The 19487-nt window shown below is 37.0% G+C and overlaps 1 protein-coding gene across 2 annotated transcripts; it reads right to left on the reverse strand.

Moving 5' to 3' along the window:
* Positions 1 to 251: 251 nt before the first annotated feature.
* On the reverse strand, positions 252 to 10358 carry CCT8 (chaperonin containing TCP1 subunit 8). Of its 2 annotated transcripts, XM_026700620.2 has the most exons (16): positions 10151 to 10358; positions 8558 to 8648; positions 8187 to 8266; positions 7638 to 7787; positions 7217 to 7397; positions 6787 to 6848; positions 6090 to 6227; positions 4736 to 4914; positions 4042 to 4108; positions 3875 to 3962; positions 3328 to 3443; positions 2790 to 2861; positions 2546 to 2710; positions 1539 to 1658; positions 1198 to 1296; positions 252 to 458 (listed from the first exon to the last, which is right to left on the reverse strand). In XM_026700620.2, exons 1-15 carry the CDS (start codon positions 10208 to 10210, stop codon positions 1204 to 1206), a joined length of 1662 nt encoding a protein of 553 aa, XP_026556405.1. In that variant the 5' UTR covers positions 10211 to 10358; the 3' UTR covers positions 252 to 458; positions 1198 to 1203. The 2 variants fall into 2 exon arrangements, with proteins under 2 accessions (XP_026556405.1, XP_026556406.1); XM_026700621.2 differs by lacking the exon at positions 1198 to 1296.
* Between the last annotated feature and the right edge of the window lie 9129 nt (positions 10359 to 19487).

The following is a 19487-nucleotide window of genomic DNA, read 5'->3' on the forward strand; positions in this document are numbered from 1 at the left end:
ATTTCTCGCAAAAGATTAATCTGCTTCTATAGGTGAAAAATAGGTTCCTCATTATGGTCCTATGTACTGAAAAACATCTATTTTGAACACTTTGAACAGTTCTATTATATTCTTTAATGGGCTGGCTGTAGAGTACTGAAATAAGTAGCAAAATTATCATGGTTTGGCCATGATCATCTACAAAAGAAAGGTAAGACTACACAAGATACACTTTGTATACCTGGCAACCCTTTAAATAACCATCTTCTAAATCAGACAAAAAGACAGCTGTTTTTATTGAAATGCTTCAAGGTAACTTCTATTACAGATTAGTTTCATAATTTAAAGGTAATTTGAACACATTTGGCAAGATACACGACGTCTATATGTGCTTAACTATTTCAATCACTTTGGTCATCATCCAATTCCTTTTTCCCTGATGGCGGTTTAGGGCCACCAGCTGGTTTGGCCATGATAATCTACAAAAGAAATTAAGACTTAAGATATTTAAAATTGTCGATACTGTTTAATATTTCAAATTGTCAATTTATAAATAGATGAAATAGGCAAGTGTATTAATACTTTAATTACAAGTTTTTATGCCATGATAGACTGACAATACATTTTGAAAACACAAAAATTAAGTATTTGGTTTTACAGGCATACTAATGTATTTTTGGAGCAAGTTAAGGGTTATTCAATTTTCTCAGGTTTCTTGAAAGAAATAGTAAGGTAAAAGCTAGTTCCTTGTGGCCAATTGTGGCTGAAACCTGATGTTTCCAACCAATCTGTTTTAAAATGCAATATTTGATACAAAACAATTATATCCATACAGACAGGAAATTAGCTTCAATAATAAGTGTATTTACAGATTTAAATTCCAAGGGTACTCTTTCAGGCATATTTAAGTAGATTGATATAATAATATTGCCAGTCAGTCAATCAGGCTATAATTATAAACTTCTTTCACAAAGTGAATACTCACCCTTTGGTCACTTTTGGCAATCAACTCATATGCTTTTAGTGATATCAATTCAATATTCTTAAAAGAGGGTTTTAATGCAAGATGCTGTACTTTAACATTTCAAGCAAATTGTTAGTGCTATGGCCTAAACAAATGTGAGTGTGGGAGCAAAACATACCCATTTCAGGCAGAGTGTAAAAAGCATTCATGCACTTTCCACTCTGGTCAACATTACACACAAGGCCGTATCTTACTGTACACTATTGTTCAGGGGCATCTTTCCAGTCATCCTTGTCCCAGTGACCTGATGCTTGAGGGGCTTTTGGACCACCTGTTGTTTTGGCCACAATAATCTACAGAAATTTTATATCACATACACATTTTGATATTTCATTAAAGAAGTCATTCTTACGACCTAAGAATTTGATTATTTTATTTGTATAAATAAACCTATAGTCCAAACAGGCATCTGCAGACTGTAAAAACATGACTCCAAATATAAAAACATGCTTGTAAATTTATCAAATGTTAAATTGACTTGTGGAATAGTATTCCTATATTGTACAAAACTGAAAACAATATAATGCGAACTCACCTGATCAACTCTCAATACTGTTACTGCAGCATTTGTAGCCAACTTGATACCCCAGTATTTTCCAAGATGCGTATCTAATACCCCTGCTTCCAACATATCTTTCACAGCTGCAGCTTCAGCCTGTTAAAATTAAGTTAGAATGATTGTCTTTGTTTCAAATTACAAACGATTATTTCTCCCACCTTAATTTTACAGGCCCTAAATCTGTTATGTCACCCAAATGGTGAACTAGCACTACAGATTCGTATGCTTAATTGCATCTGTATGTTAAACAATGACATTATAGCATGATCATAGAAACATACAGCTATGTGAAAAAGTCCTGCACGCTTTACGACATTTTTTGGACAGGCAATTGATGTTATGGTATTTTATGCTAACTGCTATGCAAATATTGTTATATATAAATACTGGTGGTTTTTAAGTGAAAAGCATAAACTTTTTGCAGTTTGGTACTGTTTGGATGGGGATTGTGAATTTTCTTGCATGCTTACAATCCCCATCCAAACAGTACCAAATTGCAAAAAGCTTATACTTTTCATTTAAAAACCACCAGTATTTATTTAAATGTAACAATATTTGCAAGCAGTTAGCATAAAATATAAAATCAATGGCCTATCCAAAAAATGTTGTAAACCGTAAAGCGTGCAGGACTTTTTCACACAGCTGTACCTAGCCTGCCTCCGATCTATATAAGGTGCCTCAAAATTGCTAGGATATACTATTACTGATGCCAAGAAAAATAATGGGTGATACAGTCACTGGCTCTCACTTTAATTATAAAATATTTAGATATCACTTTTTTTGTTCATTCAACACGATGTACATACCTAATGCTCCCATTCCCTATACATACCTAATGCTCCCATTCCCTATACATTTCCCTACTCATGAAAAATGCTATAGCTTATTAAACATATTGTTAATGTTAATAGCATTTAGAAAAATACTGAAATCAATTTAAGGTTTTCTATTTTAAATTATGGTAAATTTGTAGCTAGTCTTACCTCAATATCAAATCCAACATTTTTACTGCCTTCTTGATGTACTGCATATAGCTTTGAAATAAGCTCATTTGCTTTAATTCCAGAATTTTCTGCCAGAGCTCGGGGAATAGCTTCAAATGCCTCAGCAAATTTCTTGATTGCATACTGATCAAGACCTGGGCAAGTCTGAACAGAAGTGGGGGTTGCTGTTAAGTTATACTGAATTACAAAAGAAATCTGACTGAAAAATATGTTCGTAACATACCTCTCCATATGACGTTATCTGTTTTGCCAATTCAATCTCAGTTGCACCACCCCCTGGGACAAGGCGCTTATCCTACAAAAAAGTAAAATGAAATGTAAAACACTTCGCATGAAATGCCAAGTAAAAAAACTGAAACACGAAAATTTCAACACTCATTCATGAATGCATTATTTTAATAAAACAGTATATAAAGTTGATATGAGATAAGCATATCGTGTGAATGCCAATCATAATATGCCAATTAGATCCTTGTTGTCAGCCATTCAGTTGTGTCTCTCGGACACTATGTATTAGCACTCTCCATGTCCCTGGTCTTGCACCACCTCCTTCAGATCCACTGTGGTCATCCCAGTATCATCCTTCGTAAAATGTCCCACCAATTAGTGCGACCCCTTCTCCTTTTTCCATTGATCACTCCCAGCATGACTGACTTTTTGAGTGAGTCAACCAATTATATACAACATAGCAAAAATATTAACTTCTGTAAATGCACATTATATAATAAGCCCAAATTACAGATCCCCAAGGCTTTACTCACCCGAGTGAGTACTTTGAAAGTATTTACACCATCATCAATTGCTCTTTCTACATCATCCATTAGGTTGTCTGTGGAACCACGAATTACTATTGTTGAAATAGCTCCATCTTCCTTTTCTGTGAAAAAAAAGATTCCACAAACATTACTTTACAAATGTAAATATTATAGATAGCCCTCAAATTACAAACATTCATTTAGTGACCAAAGTTACAACAGCACTAAAAATAGTGACTTAAGACCAGTGCCCACATTAAGTTGATCAAAATTCAGATACACTTCAACTGTCATGTATTCCCAATGGTTGCTATTTGTGACTTTCCCAGCTAACTTCTGAGAAGCAAAGTCAATTGGGGAAGCCAAATTCACTTAATAACTGCAGTGATTTGTTTAAAAATGGTAGCAAAAAAAAAATTGAGCAAAACTCATTTAACAATTACCTTGCTTAGTAATGTAAATTATAGCCCTATTTATGGTCATAAATAGATGACTGTGTAGTTCTAAGGACAAAAAAATCTGGTATACTAAAAAAAAGAAAAGAAAAATATACCATGTTTAAACACAACAACTTGTGTTTCCCCAACTTCTGATAAATACACACTATCGCAGTGGCCCATTTCTTCTAAATTAGGTGGAGTCTGTGAGAGTAAAGAAAAATTACGGTTATGTCAAGAATTATTATCACAATAGAAATAGACATTAGTGCTGATTACATACCAATCTGGGCAGAGCTGTAGCACCAACTGTTTTACATAATCTCCTGAGGTCCCATTTGGAATTCAGCCTTTAAAATATATAAATATTTCAAGAAGGAAAACATTTTATAATTTAAATATTTTTATTACAAAATAAAACTTTTCAGGGACATTTATTTTCATTTTATGGACAGTAAACGTAAGATTTCTATCATGCTCATATCACCTATGTTCAAACTGGATTCTCATGAAATACAGAAATACTTTTTCTTCACTATTTGTAGTTGTAATGTTAATCAAAAAATTTTCCAAATGTACATGACTCAAAAGAAAACTAAGCACAGAATAAGTATCTCATAACATTGTTCATTTTGCAAGGGCGTGTGTATTTTATAGTCTGTATTTCAATTATTTAAGAAACGTATATCAAGTTAATTGAAAATAGACATCAAACTTTAATTCCTGAATAGGAAAGACCATTTTAAGAAGGAAAATAAAGTGGTACAGAAGAAAGCATGATTCTTCCAAGTCATGACCCTCTACTTTGATTTTGTATTAATTTATGTTATAAAATAATTAAAAAAAAATAAACCTTAGCATTTAAAATTAAATCATATCTGTATTGTAACTTGAAATCATAAGGCAATGAGATTTTTTTTAAGTGTGCCATTTTAATTCAATGGAAAATTGAGATTTTTCATTTTAGTAAACCTTACCGGATTAACATAAGCTTGTATTTGTTTGCATAATGTAGGGCCATGTCTGCCACTTTTCCACCTGAAACTACCACATTTGCACCAGTGTCAGCAATAGCTTTGACCTGTAGCTCCATTAAGTTCTCTTCTCCTTTGCTGAAATTCATCAGTTCTTCAGCATTTTTTATCAGCACTGTGCCCTGCAAGAATAAAGCATTCATAAAACTTGTACTGAATGTTTGCTTTACCAAAAACAATCAAATTTATTTCCTGTCCTTGGATAGAATTCCTTACAGGTAGTCATCATTCATTTAATGACAATTCAAAGTTAAAATGCCCATTCAAAGTTAAAATGCCCTTAGAAAAAATGATTTAATCTCTTGTACTACCCCCATGGTTTTGCCATTTGGGCCCTTGGAAGCAGGTTCACATTTACAACTGCTTGCAGCTTTCTGTGGTCATAATTTGCAACCTTTCCAGCCAGTTTCCAACAAGTAACATCAGCCAGGGAATCCAGATTCACTTAACAACTGTGAAATTTATTTAACAAACATGGTAAAAATGATAATAAAATTTACAATTGCACTAAGCTATGACAAATTCTGGTCCCAATTATGGCCATAAATTAAGGACTACCTTTCAATGTTTTAGTTATTGCAAAAGAGAACTAAGAAATAAGATATTCCAGAAATCCTAGATGACTAGCAGCGGTAGTAATATGCAATAACCCTAAAGTCTTTAATCAATTCCTTTGCTAATATAGAGATGGAATTATCAAAATAATTAAATAGCAGGCACAGAGTGATTCTTCCCTACAGATTATTAGCATGATTTGTTACTTAAATTAAGAATGGTCAACTTTTGTTTGGTCAGTGGTGAATTTAACATTTTATAAGAGAAAAGGCACACAGAAAATGTAGCAATGATATAAAATAGTCAAGCTGCCTAACACATCTGGGAATGGTCACACCGTGAATCATAAATGATGGCATTGGTCTTAACATTAGTTTAGCAACACTGTCCCAATGGTTTTTGATTACTACCATCAATCAGTCACTGAATGAGGCACTTTCAAAATCTGTAGGTTGCTTTCAGCTCTTTAGTCTATAGAAATATTTCTACTCCAGTTGATAATAATCAAAGGCCAATTACTTCTGGCACCACATGAGCACATAATAGAGTAATAACTTCTTTAGGTAACTTTATTATATAAATCTCAGAACTTAAATTATTACTTGAATTTTCTTGCTTTCCTCTTTTCTTTTAGTAAACATGAGATCCTGAAATGTTGTCTGTTACTAACTGTAAACTATTACGGAAGCTTTTCCTATCAAGCTCAAAAATTAATTACTACCCAAAGTTAATCATAACATACCTTAGTTTCTGTTATCATGCCATCAAAAGGACAGGAGTAGACAGCTATTTTAGCATCTTTAACAGAAGTAACGTCACCCTCAGTTTCTTTCTTAAATACCATGCCATGCAATACAGTGGATGCATTAATACCAGAACCCTGAAATCAATACAAATAACAGTAACATCAATTAAATTATTAAAACAATGCTTTAATGCTAACAGTTTGAATAAATGAATGTTATTCATTTAGGAATACACACTCAAACAGGACCATTTCATGTGTTCCTTTTTCCAAATTAGGCTCATTTCACCATAAAAAATATAGACTGCTGATTTAGAACTGTCATTTTCTGTCATGAATGTATCATTCATTCAATATACAATTTGTCACCATTTCAAAAATTTGATACCCAATATTTTAAAGATCGGGGCAGTAACTCTTGAAGATCTGTAAGAAACAGTTTTTCCACATTCTATCCTATTCAATATCACAATTTATAAATAAAACAACACTAGATAATGTAATATTCTTCTTAAAATTGGAATTTTAGGATTAAAACTTTTCCTCAAGGATTTTAAATTTGGACCTATTAAATAAACAGAGCTATTATTTCTTTTAGCCTATGAAGACTGTGATTACTTTCAGACACTAAGGATCTCAAGAAAGTTTGGAGCATCTCCATTATGTATTATCAAAAAGAAATATCACAACTTACTAAAATTTTGCATACTCTGATGTTATCAACGTTGAAGTGACCCGATTCAGGAAAAATGGATACTGTGAAAGAATTAAAAACACAGCTTTAGGAAAGTTTATTAACTTTCAGATCTCTATTTTTCTATCTTAAATTATATACTAATTTGGAATAAATGTATGGAAATAGATTAATTGAAAATGTTTTATTTAATATAAAAAGTATATTATTTTCCTATTACATGGAGGATTGCAGATCTAATGATGCAGAGGTAGACATCTTATCTGAAAACCAAACATTCACAAACCAGAATTCCTAAATTTTAGACGAGATTGGAAATAATTTTCTATTTGTGGTTTATGGTAAAAAAAATTATTTGGTCCATACCAGTAATATGATTAAATGAATAACAAAATATATATTAAGCAGACCACTACTAAAAATTACTTACCACATGCTTGAGCAATAAGCTGTGTTAGAAAACTTTCACTACCACACTGTTTACTCATTACAGAAGTTTGTAACAAGGATGCCACTTCTCCAACATCCCGAAGATTTTTTGCAGAGCAGCACACAAGATCAGGCAGAATTTCCAAAGCTTTCCTGCAAGCTTTTTCATAGCCTTCAATCACCTACAATTAAACATAGGCAAATGCCTGTACTGTAATACATAAATATTAATAAAAGCTTGATGAATGTATGTGATACTCTACTTTATATGGGGAAGCATTATTAGAAAATAAGCTATAATTGTATCCTTGTTTAATTGGAAATTAGCCCCAATAAACCTAGATTTCATATGTAATAAACTTTAAGTTAGACAAATAATGGAATATTTTTGGAAATGCAATTATCTAACAAAATGCCTATACCTCTGAAACAGAAAGTCCCATTCTTAGAAGTTCTTCAGCATGTTCAAGAAGAGCACCAGCAAAAACAAGAACAAAATTTGTCCCATCACCAACTTCTTGTTCTTGCATATGAGAAGCCATGACAATCATTTTTGCTGCAGGATGCTGAACCTATCCAATATTTTGTATTAGAAGAAACAATTGAACAAATATTAAAATTCAATTAAAAATAAATCAAAAAGCATATTTAATAATATACATTCAAGATATTAGTTACTATTCCTTAATCTTTTATAGGACAAAAATGCTATGTAATTTGGCTTTTGCAGACCACCAGCATGTATCTGTAGTATTATTTAATTACTTCAGATCTTCATTGAGAGTAATTTCAGACTCTCTCACAGGCTACCAGCCTACTTCTCTAGCATGAAATTACTTCAGAATCTTTCACAGAAAAATGTACCTTCCCCCCAAAAGCCTTCATTAGCAAACTAAGTCATAAAGAAATAATGTGCAATTAAATGTATTAAAATGGAATCATAAATAATTTGAGTATCAATAAAAAGTTACCTCCAATTCTCTTAATATGGTAGCAGCATCATTAGTAACAAAAAGCTTTTCCAAATGATTAATAACCATTTTGTTCATCCCTAAAACAAGCAAAAATCAAAACATATAAACAATACTTAAGGACAATTTGATAACAAATTGATAAAGGAATTAACAAAATAGACAAGTTAACTTCTAGATTTGTTTCAGGTTTTTATGTGAGCTGTCCAATATATTGAATGTACTGAATATTATTCATGTAATAAAATAAAGTGCAGTTGAGAAATAAGAAAGCAATTTTAAACAGAATCCAAGTTAATTTTTAATACTGGTAATGGAATTATTTAGATAAATAGAAAATTAAACATATTTTTAAAAAATTGATATCTTACCATTTGGGCCATAGGCTGTGCGAGTTGTCTGAGCAAGTTCTTTACATGCTTGAATGTTTCGAAACACAGCTTCTTCCAATCCAGAATAATGCTAGACATGCAAAATTTAACTCATAATTAGATATGATTATATGAAATATAGTACTTATAAAAACTCTGAAAATTACGTATTTAAGCTTTAGTTCCTCTTCATTTTCCATTCTTCTACCACTCGTGATTTTATCTTAAGACAAAAAGCAAGGACTGTCAGGTGTTGTTTTTTTTAAAGAAAACTAAGAGGGGAATATCTTAAAACAAAATAGAGAAAGCAGGATTTATGATATTCTTGCAGCTCCATTTTTCAGCAACCATGGTAGGTTTCTGTATTTTATTCTGTTCAATGAAGTAACATGCTGTGTCTCTAAAAGAATGCCTAATGAGAAGGTATCATTCTCTGTGCTCATGAAAGTCTTATTTAGGTATTACTTTTGGGTGCATATTCACATTAAATGTGCCAGGTAAAGAACATATCACTTCTATCATCATCATCCTCTAATATTTCAAAACATATCACTTCTGCTTATTTTTGTTCTTCCTTTGTATTGCCTGTGTGAAGATTTGTGTATCTGTGCATCGATGTATGTGACCAGAAAAAATGGGACTTGGTGTTGCAAGACTTTCAAGAGACAATTTAACTGCCATACGTCTGGAGAGATGTTTAATGGACCGTTTCTTTCCTAGTTCTCAGCTGATTGCCACATTTCAAAACTCCTTTTCTTCTGCTACTTTCCTCCATAATCAAATATAACCAAGTTGTCCCTTTTTCAAGAGTTATTCTGCCAATGGACGGGAATTCCAATTTCCTTTTGCATAATTTCCAATGTTGTTGGAAATATTAAAACTATAATGTCTCTATCATAGAGTTTCCAGCTACATTTACAGCAGCAGAGAAAAGCTATGTATCACCCATTGTTTCTCAAGAGTTTTATACTGTCTATTCATCCAACAAATATCAGACTGGCTGTTTTCCAATAATTTGGGTTCTAAACAAGAGTCTAAGAAACATGGAGATGATGTATTATATATTCATGTGGTCCTCGACTTACAATCATTCGTTTAGTGACCACTCGAAATTACAACCTCCCTGCAATTTTCACCGCAATTCCTTAACTCTTAATAATAAACTCTTAAAAAGCGTCGGGTGTGTGTGTGTGGAAACAGCTAGAAAGATTGGCAGAAGTCGCATGGCCTCTTTTGAGATTTCTCCGATCTGCTGCTGTCAGCAAGCGCTCAAGTCCAGAATTCCCGGCATGGCGGTGGACGACAGCAGCAGCAGCAGGCCGGGAAAGGCCGCCTTGGCCGTTGCTGTTGTAGTTTCGGAGCTGAGAAGGGAGTCGAGAACAATCCCGAGGGAGTGAGCTCCATGTTAATTCAACAGCCAACGACGGCGCCCAGCCCGAGCCGTAGTAACGGCGAGGAGGCCCAATAGCTCCGCCTCTTTGATCGGCGCGTGGTGCCGGTGCTTTAGAACGCAGGCTGCGATTTCTCTTCTGGAACCTTCCCTCTTTTCCAGCGCCGCCCGCCTGCCTTTCCCCCGTGACTATCTCCGCTCACCTTCGCTCCTTCCTTCAGCATCTGGGCAAAGCCAGGAGCCTTCGGAACGTGCAACGCCATCTTCCCGTTCAGGCCACGAGCAAAGGTAACTAACTATACGCCCGTGGGTCCGGTGGCTGAGGTGACGCGCGCAACTCGCCCACGCCTGGTCGCGTCTTTACACGCAAGCGCAGGAGGCACGCCTAACCAAAATGGCTGACACAAAAGGAGGGGAGGGGTGCGGAGCATGTGGGACGGGCCAGACTTGAAACAACTGCTGTCCGCCTGGCGGGCGGGAAGCGGCGCTATAAGACTACTGAGAAACGGGCTTCCCTCGTCCTCTCGTTACCCATCCTCATCATTTAACTATCGCATTATTTGAATTGCTGTAGTTTCGATATCCAGTTCAAAACTATATCGCATTATTTAATTAAACGTTTATTCAATTATAATTATACCGAAACGGTTTCCAAAGAAATACAAGCAGTGTTTTTTTTTTAATCATGAAGAGATAGGAATAGCCCCATGTAAATGTTTATTTAGTGAGGAAGTTGAGTAGCTTTTTTCCCCTTACATTCTTTTCTGTCTTATGGAAATACCGGTAGTCCTCAACAAATCACAATCGAGCCCAAAATTTCTGTCGCTGAGGCGTTTGTTGTGAGTTCTTTGTTCTTGCAACAGTTGTTAAGTGAATCACTGCAGTTGTTGGAAGAAAATATCCTCCTGGGTTCGGTTCCAACTGGAGAAAAAGACACTGGAAACATGGAGGCTGTTTGGAAAGATGGTTTAATGGTAGACAGGAGACACCATGTCTGGGAGCTCCTAAACGAAAAAGGGAGGAGATGCTGAGAGTCCCTGGGTTTTATACCCTCTGTTGGGATTTGAATTTGAGCTTGTATTCTGATTGGTTGTCAGACTCCCATGGGGCCATGCAGGGGCAACTCTCTAGGCCAGGGGTGGGCAAACTTTTTGGCTCGGGGGGCCTCATTGACTTTTAAAATTTGACAGGAGGGGGTCGGGTCAGCACAGATTTTTGGGATCACCCCCACACACCCTTTCCCCCGCCTTCTTCTCCTCCTTCCCCTCAGAGGCCCCTGAGTCAGGAGTTGCTACCGCTGGCGCAGATCCTCGCGGCTCCAGTCCCGCATTGCCTCCGGAAGGGAAAGGCAAAAAGGAAGAGCCGCAGCAGCGCTTTGCAACGGCAGCAGCGGCACCGGAGGCTCGGGCTCAGCGGCTCCTGGTTTTGCCTTTCCTTCCCAAGGCAACGCGGGACTGGAGCCGCGAGGATCTGCGCCAGCGGTAGCAACTCCTGACTCAGGGGGCCTCTGAGGGGAAGGAGGAGAAGAAGGCGGGGGAAAGTGTGTGGGGTGATTCCCAAAATCTTGTGCTGACCCCTCTGTCAAATTTTAAAAGTCAATGAGGCAACGCGGGACTGGAGCCACGCGGAGCTGCACCAGCGGTAGCAACTCCTGACAGCCCCAGCCAGACACCTGAGCGGAGCCCAGGCGGAACTGCCTGTTGCTGCTGCGGGCACTGCTGCGGGCATCTGGCTGCCCAAGTAAAGAACCACACCAGTTCAGGGCAACTGTGAGGAGCAAGAGGGGAAGCCAAGGTGCTCATTTCATAGCAGTCAACTTCGCTCTCTTTTGCTCCAGTTAGGTGCTCCAGCATGCACAAGGAGCATGAAGGGAGGCAAACACCGCACAGATGCGTTTTAAAAGTCAGAGAACTTTGCCCAAGACTTCTCGTGTATTCAGGGGCTACACCTCTCCCAACAATGAGTTGGTGGAGATCTAACAAAACGTCTTCCAGCTCTTAAAGATTAACTTTAAGAGCGCCCCCATGGAAGAAGCCAAGAACAAGAACAAAAGTAGAGGTGGCGGGGGCAACAAGGGCATGTGATGGGTCCCTCCACGGTCCCCTCCCAGGTGAAAGCCAGGACTTTGGCACCTACTTTTTTCCTGAGAGGTGTAGTGTCTGCCTCCCTTCATACTCCTTGTGGAGGGACACACATGCCCCATCACCCCTGCTGCCACTACGTTTGCTCGGCTTCTTCCATGGGGGCACTCTTAAAGTTGACCTTTAAGTGGTCCCGGAACATCCTCCCACCTGCCCGGCACCCGCCCTCCCGGAGCACGCTTTCTTCCTTCTCCTGGAGAATGTGCCTCTTCCAGCCTGGCATCGCCCGGCCAGCCAGCAGGTGACCACATGTCCTGGGGCTTGTTGCGAGATGCCTGCAGCATGCTCTGTTCTATTTGTCAGGCCCAGCAAGTCCGAGCAGCCGGCGCATAGAACAGGGTGGTGCCGGACCATTGGAGAAGCGGAGCAAAGCCGGAGATTAGTAGCTGCCTCTTTCGGCGCAGAAAGCTTCCCCCAACCAGCCAGCTGGTCTCCTCCTCCTCGGCCATACAGAACAAACAGGAAGAGAAGGAGGAAAACAGCTGGCCAGTTGTGGGAGGCTTCTTGTGCTGTGAAAGAGGCAGCTAATGATCTCCGGCTCCGCTCTGCTTCTTCAACATCCGGCGCCGCCCTGTTCTGTGCGCCGGCTGCTCGGACTTGCTGGGCCTGACACATAGAACAGGGCGGCGCCAGATGTTGGAGAAGCGGAGCGGAGCCAGAGATCATTAGCCGCCTCTTTCACAGCACAAGAAGAACAGGGTGGTGCCGGACCATTGGAGAAGCGGAGCAAAGCCGGAGATTAGTAGCTGCCTCTTTCGGCGCAGAAAGCTTCCCTCAACCAGCCAGCTGGTTTCCCCCTTCTCTGCCTGTTTGTTCTGTATGGCCGAGGAGGAGGACACCAGCCGAGAAGTGCGCTGCCAGGCAGGGGCCATGCGGCGCAGGACAACACACCACTGCCCGGCCCTGGCGAGGGAAAGCAGTGGGTGTTCCCTGGGCGGCGACCTCGGCCCCACCACCAGGGAAGCAGCTGCCCAGCTCCGTGTTGGGTGTGTGATTTTTTGGCGTGCGGCACGGGGTCTCTTGGCCGGCCCCAATTTTTTTTTCAGAGGGGAATTTTTTTTTCCAGAGACAGGTCATATTAAAATGACCAACGGGCCGGATGTGGCCCGCGGGTCGTAGTTTGCCCACCCCTGCTCTAGGCTGTCCTGAGTCCCAGGCTTGGTTGAGCCTTGCTGGATGATGATGTACTGAAAGGGCTTTGGGATTCCTCTTAAGTATGGGGGCGCTGATTGAAAAGGCAGGAGGCTTAGAATAGTGAGAACAGCTCTTTATCGGTAGACTGGTACAAAGAAGTGAAGTAGTTGTCTGGTAGCTCCCTCTTTTAAAGGGAGCTGTCTGACAGCTCAGCCATTGTGATCCCTTGAATTTTCCGCCTGTAGTGTGAACCAGTGATGGGATTCAATTTTTTTTACTACCGGTTCTGTGGGCGTGGCTTAGTGGGTGTGGCAGGGGAAGGATACTGTAAAATCTCCAGTCAGAGGTGGAATTTGCCAGTTCTCCAAACTACTCAAAATTTCTACTATCAATTCTCCAGAACTGCTGAGAACCTGCTGAATACCACCTCTGGTGTGAACCAATCAATTTAAACCACTAGTTTTCCTGCCTGACTGGTGGAGCAGAGGGAAACCTTCACACAAGTGTTCCCTATTCATTATCATATTCAATAATTCCTATTATGGGTCTGCCTAAAGGAGGTAGACCTTAGTTATGGAGAGTAGACTGGCCCAGGCCTTAATGGCCCACTGGCAAAAGTAGGGGGGCTGAGTTTCACCTTCCTGAGTTTCTACTTCTCTTTTGGAGGAAATATTCTGTCTTTTTAGTATATCCTAAAATATTTCATTTTCCTAGGAGAGAGGTGGGTTTTAACTTCCATCAATGTTAAGTTAGCAACAGTTGTTGAGTGAATCTGGCTTCCCCATTGACTGCTTGTTGGAAGCTTGCAAAAGGTGATCATATGACCTCAGGATACTGCAACCATCATAAATATGAACCAGTTGCCAAGCACCCAAAATTTGATCATGGGACCATGAGACTAGGATAGTTGTGAAAAATGGTTGTAAGTCCCTTTTGTTTGTGCCGTTGAACTTTGAATGGTCACCAAATGCACTATTATAAGTTGAGGATTACCTGTATTAAGGGCTATGCCCCTTTAAAGAGCATACAGGTAGTCCTCGACTTATAAGAGTTCATTTAGGGACCGAAGTTCCAACACTGAAAAGAGTGACATGACCATTTTTCATAATTATAACCATTGCAGCATCCCCATGGCCATGTGATTTACATTCAGGGGCTTGACAACTGTTCAGATTTAAGAAGGCTGTAGTGTCCTGGGATCATGTGATCATCTTTTGTGACTTACTGACAAGCGAAGTCTGGGGAAGGCATATTCACTTAACAACCATGTTACTAATTTAACAACTGCAGTGATTCACCTAAATGTGGCAAGAAAAATTGTAAAATGGGGCAAAACTCACTTAACAAATTTTTCATTTAGCAATATAAATTCTGGACTCAATTTTCATACATCAGGGACTAGGTGTTCTGATTGTGAGAATTATTTCAATTAATTTATTTTATCATGTCAATATCTTATAGGCTAATCTAATTTTTGTAATGTTTACCATTACAGTTGTACAATATACAGTATAATGCAAAGGAATGTTTCTTAAAATTATAGTCAATTTGATTATAAACCTTTTTGAACTTATAAATATACTGAGTTGATATATTTATGTTGATGGTAATTATCTACCCATATGGCATCATATTTTTAAAACAGGCAAAATTATAAAATATGCTTTGGATGTCAGTAATATTGATTGGAGGAAGCTTTCAGCACAATTAATAATTTCAGGTGCAATTGATATCAGAAGAGAATTAAAAAGAAAACGCTAAAGAAAATAGGATCATATAAAATGAAGCCTCTTAGTTAACATTCCAAATAAACAGGACATAAATTTTAAATTTTCCACAAATATTATTCTTGAATTCTGAGTTTAAAAATCTATTCTAATAACTTATAAAATATTCAGGGAGATAAAATTTCCAAATGTCAACAACAATTTAAGAAGTATATTTTGCAGCTCTACTAAAGTAAATGATGAACAAACTAAATGTTTTAAATAAATATTTCAAACAATCATTTTTAATGACCTGATTTTATGAGTTGCACAAAGAAGTCATCTTATTAAGACAGGTAAAAATGCTAAACATATATACTAGTCTTGAGTTTCCAAAATGTTGTTGGAATATTAAAGTTTATTCTTAAAATATCTTCCAAATAACATCTGACTAAAATAACTGAAAAGCATGTGTTCCCACAAACTTGGTATGTGCCAAATACTTATTTGGGAATCAGTGTCTAGTCGTGACTTTGAGTTAGCCTTGATCTTTATTTAGCTACATAATTTATATTGTATAGGATGGTTGGCCTTGATAGAGGACCATCTGAAGGTCACAGAATGGTATTGTTGGCAATGGTTCTCTTTTTTATCAGCCAAAACCTATTACTAGATGAAAATCCTAGTTTATCTGCCCACATGTTTTGACAATTTCAGAATTATTCATTAACATTCTAATAAAAATTTACACAATTTTTGGAAAAATGTTTAAAATATATCATCTACAGTATGCTACAAGTGGTAAGTGAATAATATAAAAACAAAAACACAACAGGAGGATATATAAAATATAAAATGGCGTTTAGGCTGGTTTCACTTTAGTAACAGTACTGGTTTACTAAAAACACATTGAAAGTTATGCTGTGTTTGAAATTCTGAGATGATGGAGTAAAAATATTTCCAAATATATAATTAGCATTACAATTCATGCCATTCTATGCAGTTGTAGTTTGTCACAAGACATTTTTTGAAAAATATATAATTATGATAAAAAGCATGTTGCAAATCCTTATTGTGAATACACTTTGGGGAACTGAACAAAAATCTGATCTAGATGAAAGCAGACTGATGGAGAAACAGCAGCAGTAAAATAATGGTAGAGTTAGAACTAACTACAGGTTTTAATGTTGGAAATGTATGGAATAATAGATACATATAAAAATATTGTCAATGAGTAATAATATAATGTACACATCTAAATATTACAATGTTGCCATTTACTTTTTGCTAGTGATGAGAGAACATATCTTTTTTTTAAAGGTAAGAAATATTCATATGACAGTAATGTTTATGAATTTCTCTGTAAAAGGAACTTGAAACCTTTGTGTCCCAGATAAGAACATTGGGCTAAAAAATACAATGAAATTATGACAGTGCATAAATTGTATTTCTTTGAAACACAGATCCTATGGCCTAAAGATACAACTATGGTTTGATGAAGATAATGGTAACATAGCAGTGTTCCAATATCTCAGGGACTGCCACAAAGAAGAGCGAGTCAAGCTATTCTCCAAAGCAGGACAAGAAGCAATGGGTGGAAACTAATCAAGAAGAGAAACAACTTAGACCTAAGAAGAAATTTCCTGACTGTTAAAACAATGGAACAACTTGCCTCCAGAAGTTGTGAATGTTCCAACATTGGAAGTTTTAAAAAAGATGTTGGATAACTATTTGTCAGAAGTGGTGTAAGCAGGGGGTTGGGCTAGAAGACCCCCAAGGTCCCTTCCTCTGTTATTCTATTCTATTCTGTTCTATTCTATTCTATTCTATTCTATTCTAATGCATACTTATATTTGGCAAGATTTTTCAGCTATTCTTTAGCTATCATAATTTGAAACTAGGAAATGCACTATTTTTTCCCCAGACTGAATTAGCCAATTGGATTTTCCTTACAGATGTATTAACAAGCATTTATGCTATCTGTATGTAAGTAGAAAAATATGCTGGTATAAATTATGCTGCCCTCATTCTGTGCCTTATGCTGGTTCTGTCATTGTTATGTTGGACAAGTTAAAGATTCGTAATTTCTCTAGTTTTGCCTGCCTTCCCATCAAATGTGAGCAGCCACTAGAAAACATTTACCAATCATTCTTCTTGACTGATAATGCAGCAGAGCATAATAGCATCTTGCTTCTGACACTACAAGACAGATCAAAATTGTGTATGCCAGTCATTTACTTTCTTCTCTGGATATGGGATATCCCTGCACTAAGCATAAAATATGGTACCATATATGTGTGGACTATAGATTTTTTAAATACTTATCTCTGAGGATAAAAATTTATGTTGTTATAGTATCATAAACACTTATTCAGAGACTATAATACTAGTCATCTGTCATGAAAGAAAGGTGAATGATTCAGTCGTTATATTATATAATACATACTAGAACCAAGTGAAATACTATGAACACTTATTCAGAGACTATAATACTAGTCATCTGTCATGAAAGAAAGGTGAATGATTCAATTATTATATTATATAATAAATACTAGAACCAAGTGAAATATTATGCTAATATATCACACAAACAAAAAAACATGTTTTAAAAGTTGGGAATCGAGTGTATGTTGCTAATAATACAGCATGTTAGCCTCATAAAATTACAATTTAACACTCTTTGAAAGTCTCTGTGGAGTATCCCTTGAAACATTTCTGGGTATTTGAACTATTTAGCATTAAAATAGTAGTTTTCATTACAAATAACAAGCCTCTGAAAAAGTTCAATTTCAAGTGCAATGTAGTGTGCAGTGAGCCATTATACATATGTTATAAGGCAGGACTTATTTCAAAGTGCCTCCACAATTGGTTGGCCACAGATGAAGACAACATCCTGCTGATATGTAAAGGGTAAATAGGACATATTCAGGGGACAAATGCAACCCATTGTATATAAGAGGCAGACTTTGCATTGTGATCCCAATTCCAGTTTGCATCGTTTGCCCTGAACATCTCAGTATATCCAGAAGTGAGAATTACAGACTAGGAAAGCAGGGAAGCATACTTGAGAACAGATAGAGGACTGAAAAAAAGCAAACACTAAAAAGAGAAGGAGTAGCTCTTTTCCTACCTAACTTTTTCATATATGCTTTCTGTTTAGTGAATGTGTTTAGCCAACTGTGATTGTCAGCTAGGCACCACTGACAAAATATATTTTTTTTCTTATCCCGTTTCTCTCCTTTTCTTCTTGTTCCAAGAGACTCAAAGATTTGTGGGTGCAAGCTGAAAAAAGGAAGGCCAGGATAACTCACTGTACCTGCAAACATTAATTTCAATTGAGTGAAATACTTGATAAACAATATTGCTTGGCAATATTAACATGTTAATATTAACAATATCCAACTTTTAGGCACCAAGGACCAGTTACATGTTTTTCTACAGGCAGGAAGGGGCATGTTTGCATGGCCCACTTGATGGCATGCCGTGGACTGATGACAGTCCACGGACCAGTGGTTGGGGATCCCTATTCTAGGCTATTCTGGAAAAACCTGGTTTTGAAAGGTTACAGAGGCGTTTTAGTATTTTAATTTGTGTATATATGTCTACTATTAATTTATAAGCAATATTTGATCTTTATAAATAAGACCCATGTATTTTTTTTAAAGTTATTCAGGTTTAATGCAAAAAATAACCAGCTTTCTGTTATCTTTTTATATCAAGAACATATTAATTATGTTCTCTTGGTGGCAGTATTGGAAAGCAGAATGATTATGAAGGATTCTCTCTGGTGTCTTATTTATCTGGTAGTGTTAAAGAAACTGTTACAGGTGATAGCAAATATGTGCAGAAAAGTGTCAAAGGATAGGAGACCCTGCTGACTTTCCAGCAATGTAAACTTGATGTAACATTCTCAGGCAGTGTCCTTCAAACTATTTTGAGGGATAGCCTCATATTCATGACAGACACCAAAGTTTGGTTACTAAGTTGCTGCTATGTTGAAATTCCTGTTGATTTCAGTTTCACAAAGAATGAGTTCAAATTGGAAACATCCATATTTTTGGATGATAATAAATTACTTCCATTCTCTGCATTCGTGTACTTGCCATGAGATACACAAGTCACATATGATTTTAATCTAAACAACAGCATTTAGTTCAGTCATCATTGTGCTATTATTTTGTTATTGTTAATTATTATTTATTATGTTGTATTGCTCATGTTTAAGCTTGTGTTCACTTCCCAGACTTCTGATTGTGAAATAGATAACTACATAAATTGGTAACAAAATAAAAAAAACCTCATTGCCCAGGGTATGAATCCAGTAGGATGGCCATTCAGCCTCTGTTTAAACAGCATCATCAAAGGAAAGCCCACTTTCTCCCAAGACTGTTAGAATTTTTTTTAACAGATGTTTAACTGACCTTGACTTTTTTTTAACTGAAATTCCTCATTTCTTGTCCTGTATTATGGAACAACTATGAATTATTTTCTTCTCCATCCATACTCAAAACTTAATTCTTTGTAACAATATTTTTTCAGTAAATAGAGCTTTTCAGTTT

The sequence above is a fragment of the Pseudonaja textilis genome, chromosome 7 (assembly GCF_049901715.1).
Source record: "Pseudonaja textilis isolate UNSWEBS1 chromosome 7, rPseTex1.2, whole genome shotgun sequence".
Lineage (NCBI taxonomy): Eukaryota > Metazoa > Chordata > Lepidosauria > Squamata > Elapidae > Pseudonaja > Pseudonaja textilis.

Bases quoted from the DNA above. Each gene is read 5' to 3' on its own strand.
- CCT8 (XM_026700620.2), bottom strand. From the start codon at position 10,210: ATGGCGTTGCACGTTCCGAAGGCTCCTGGCTTTGCCCAGATGCTGAAG. The intron at 8,267-8,557 runs GTAAGATATCAA...TGCTTGTTTTAG, and splicing joins CACAGCCTATGGCCCAAATG to GGATGAACAAAATGGTTATT. The intron at 7,398-7,637 runs GTATAGGCATTT...GTTTAATTGTAG, and splicing joins TGGGACTTTCTGTTTCAGAG to GTGATTGAAGGCTATGAAAA.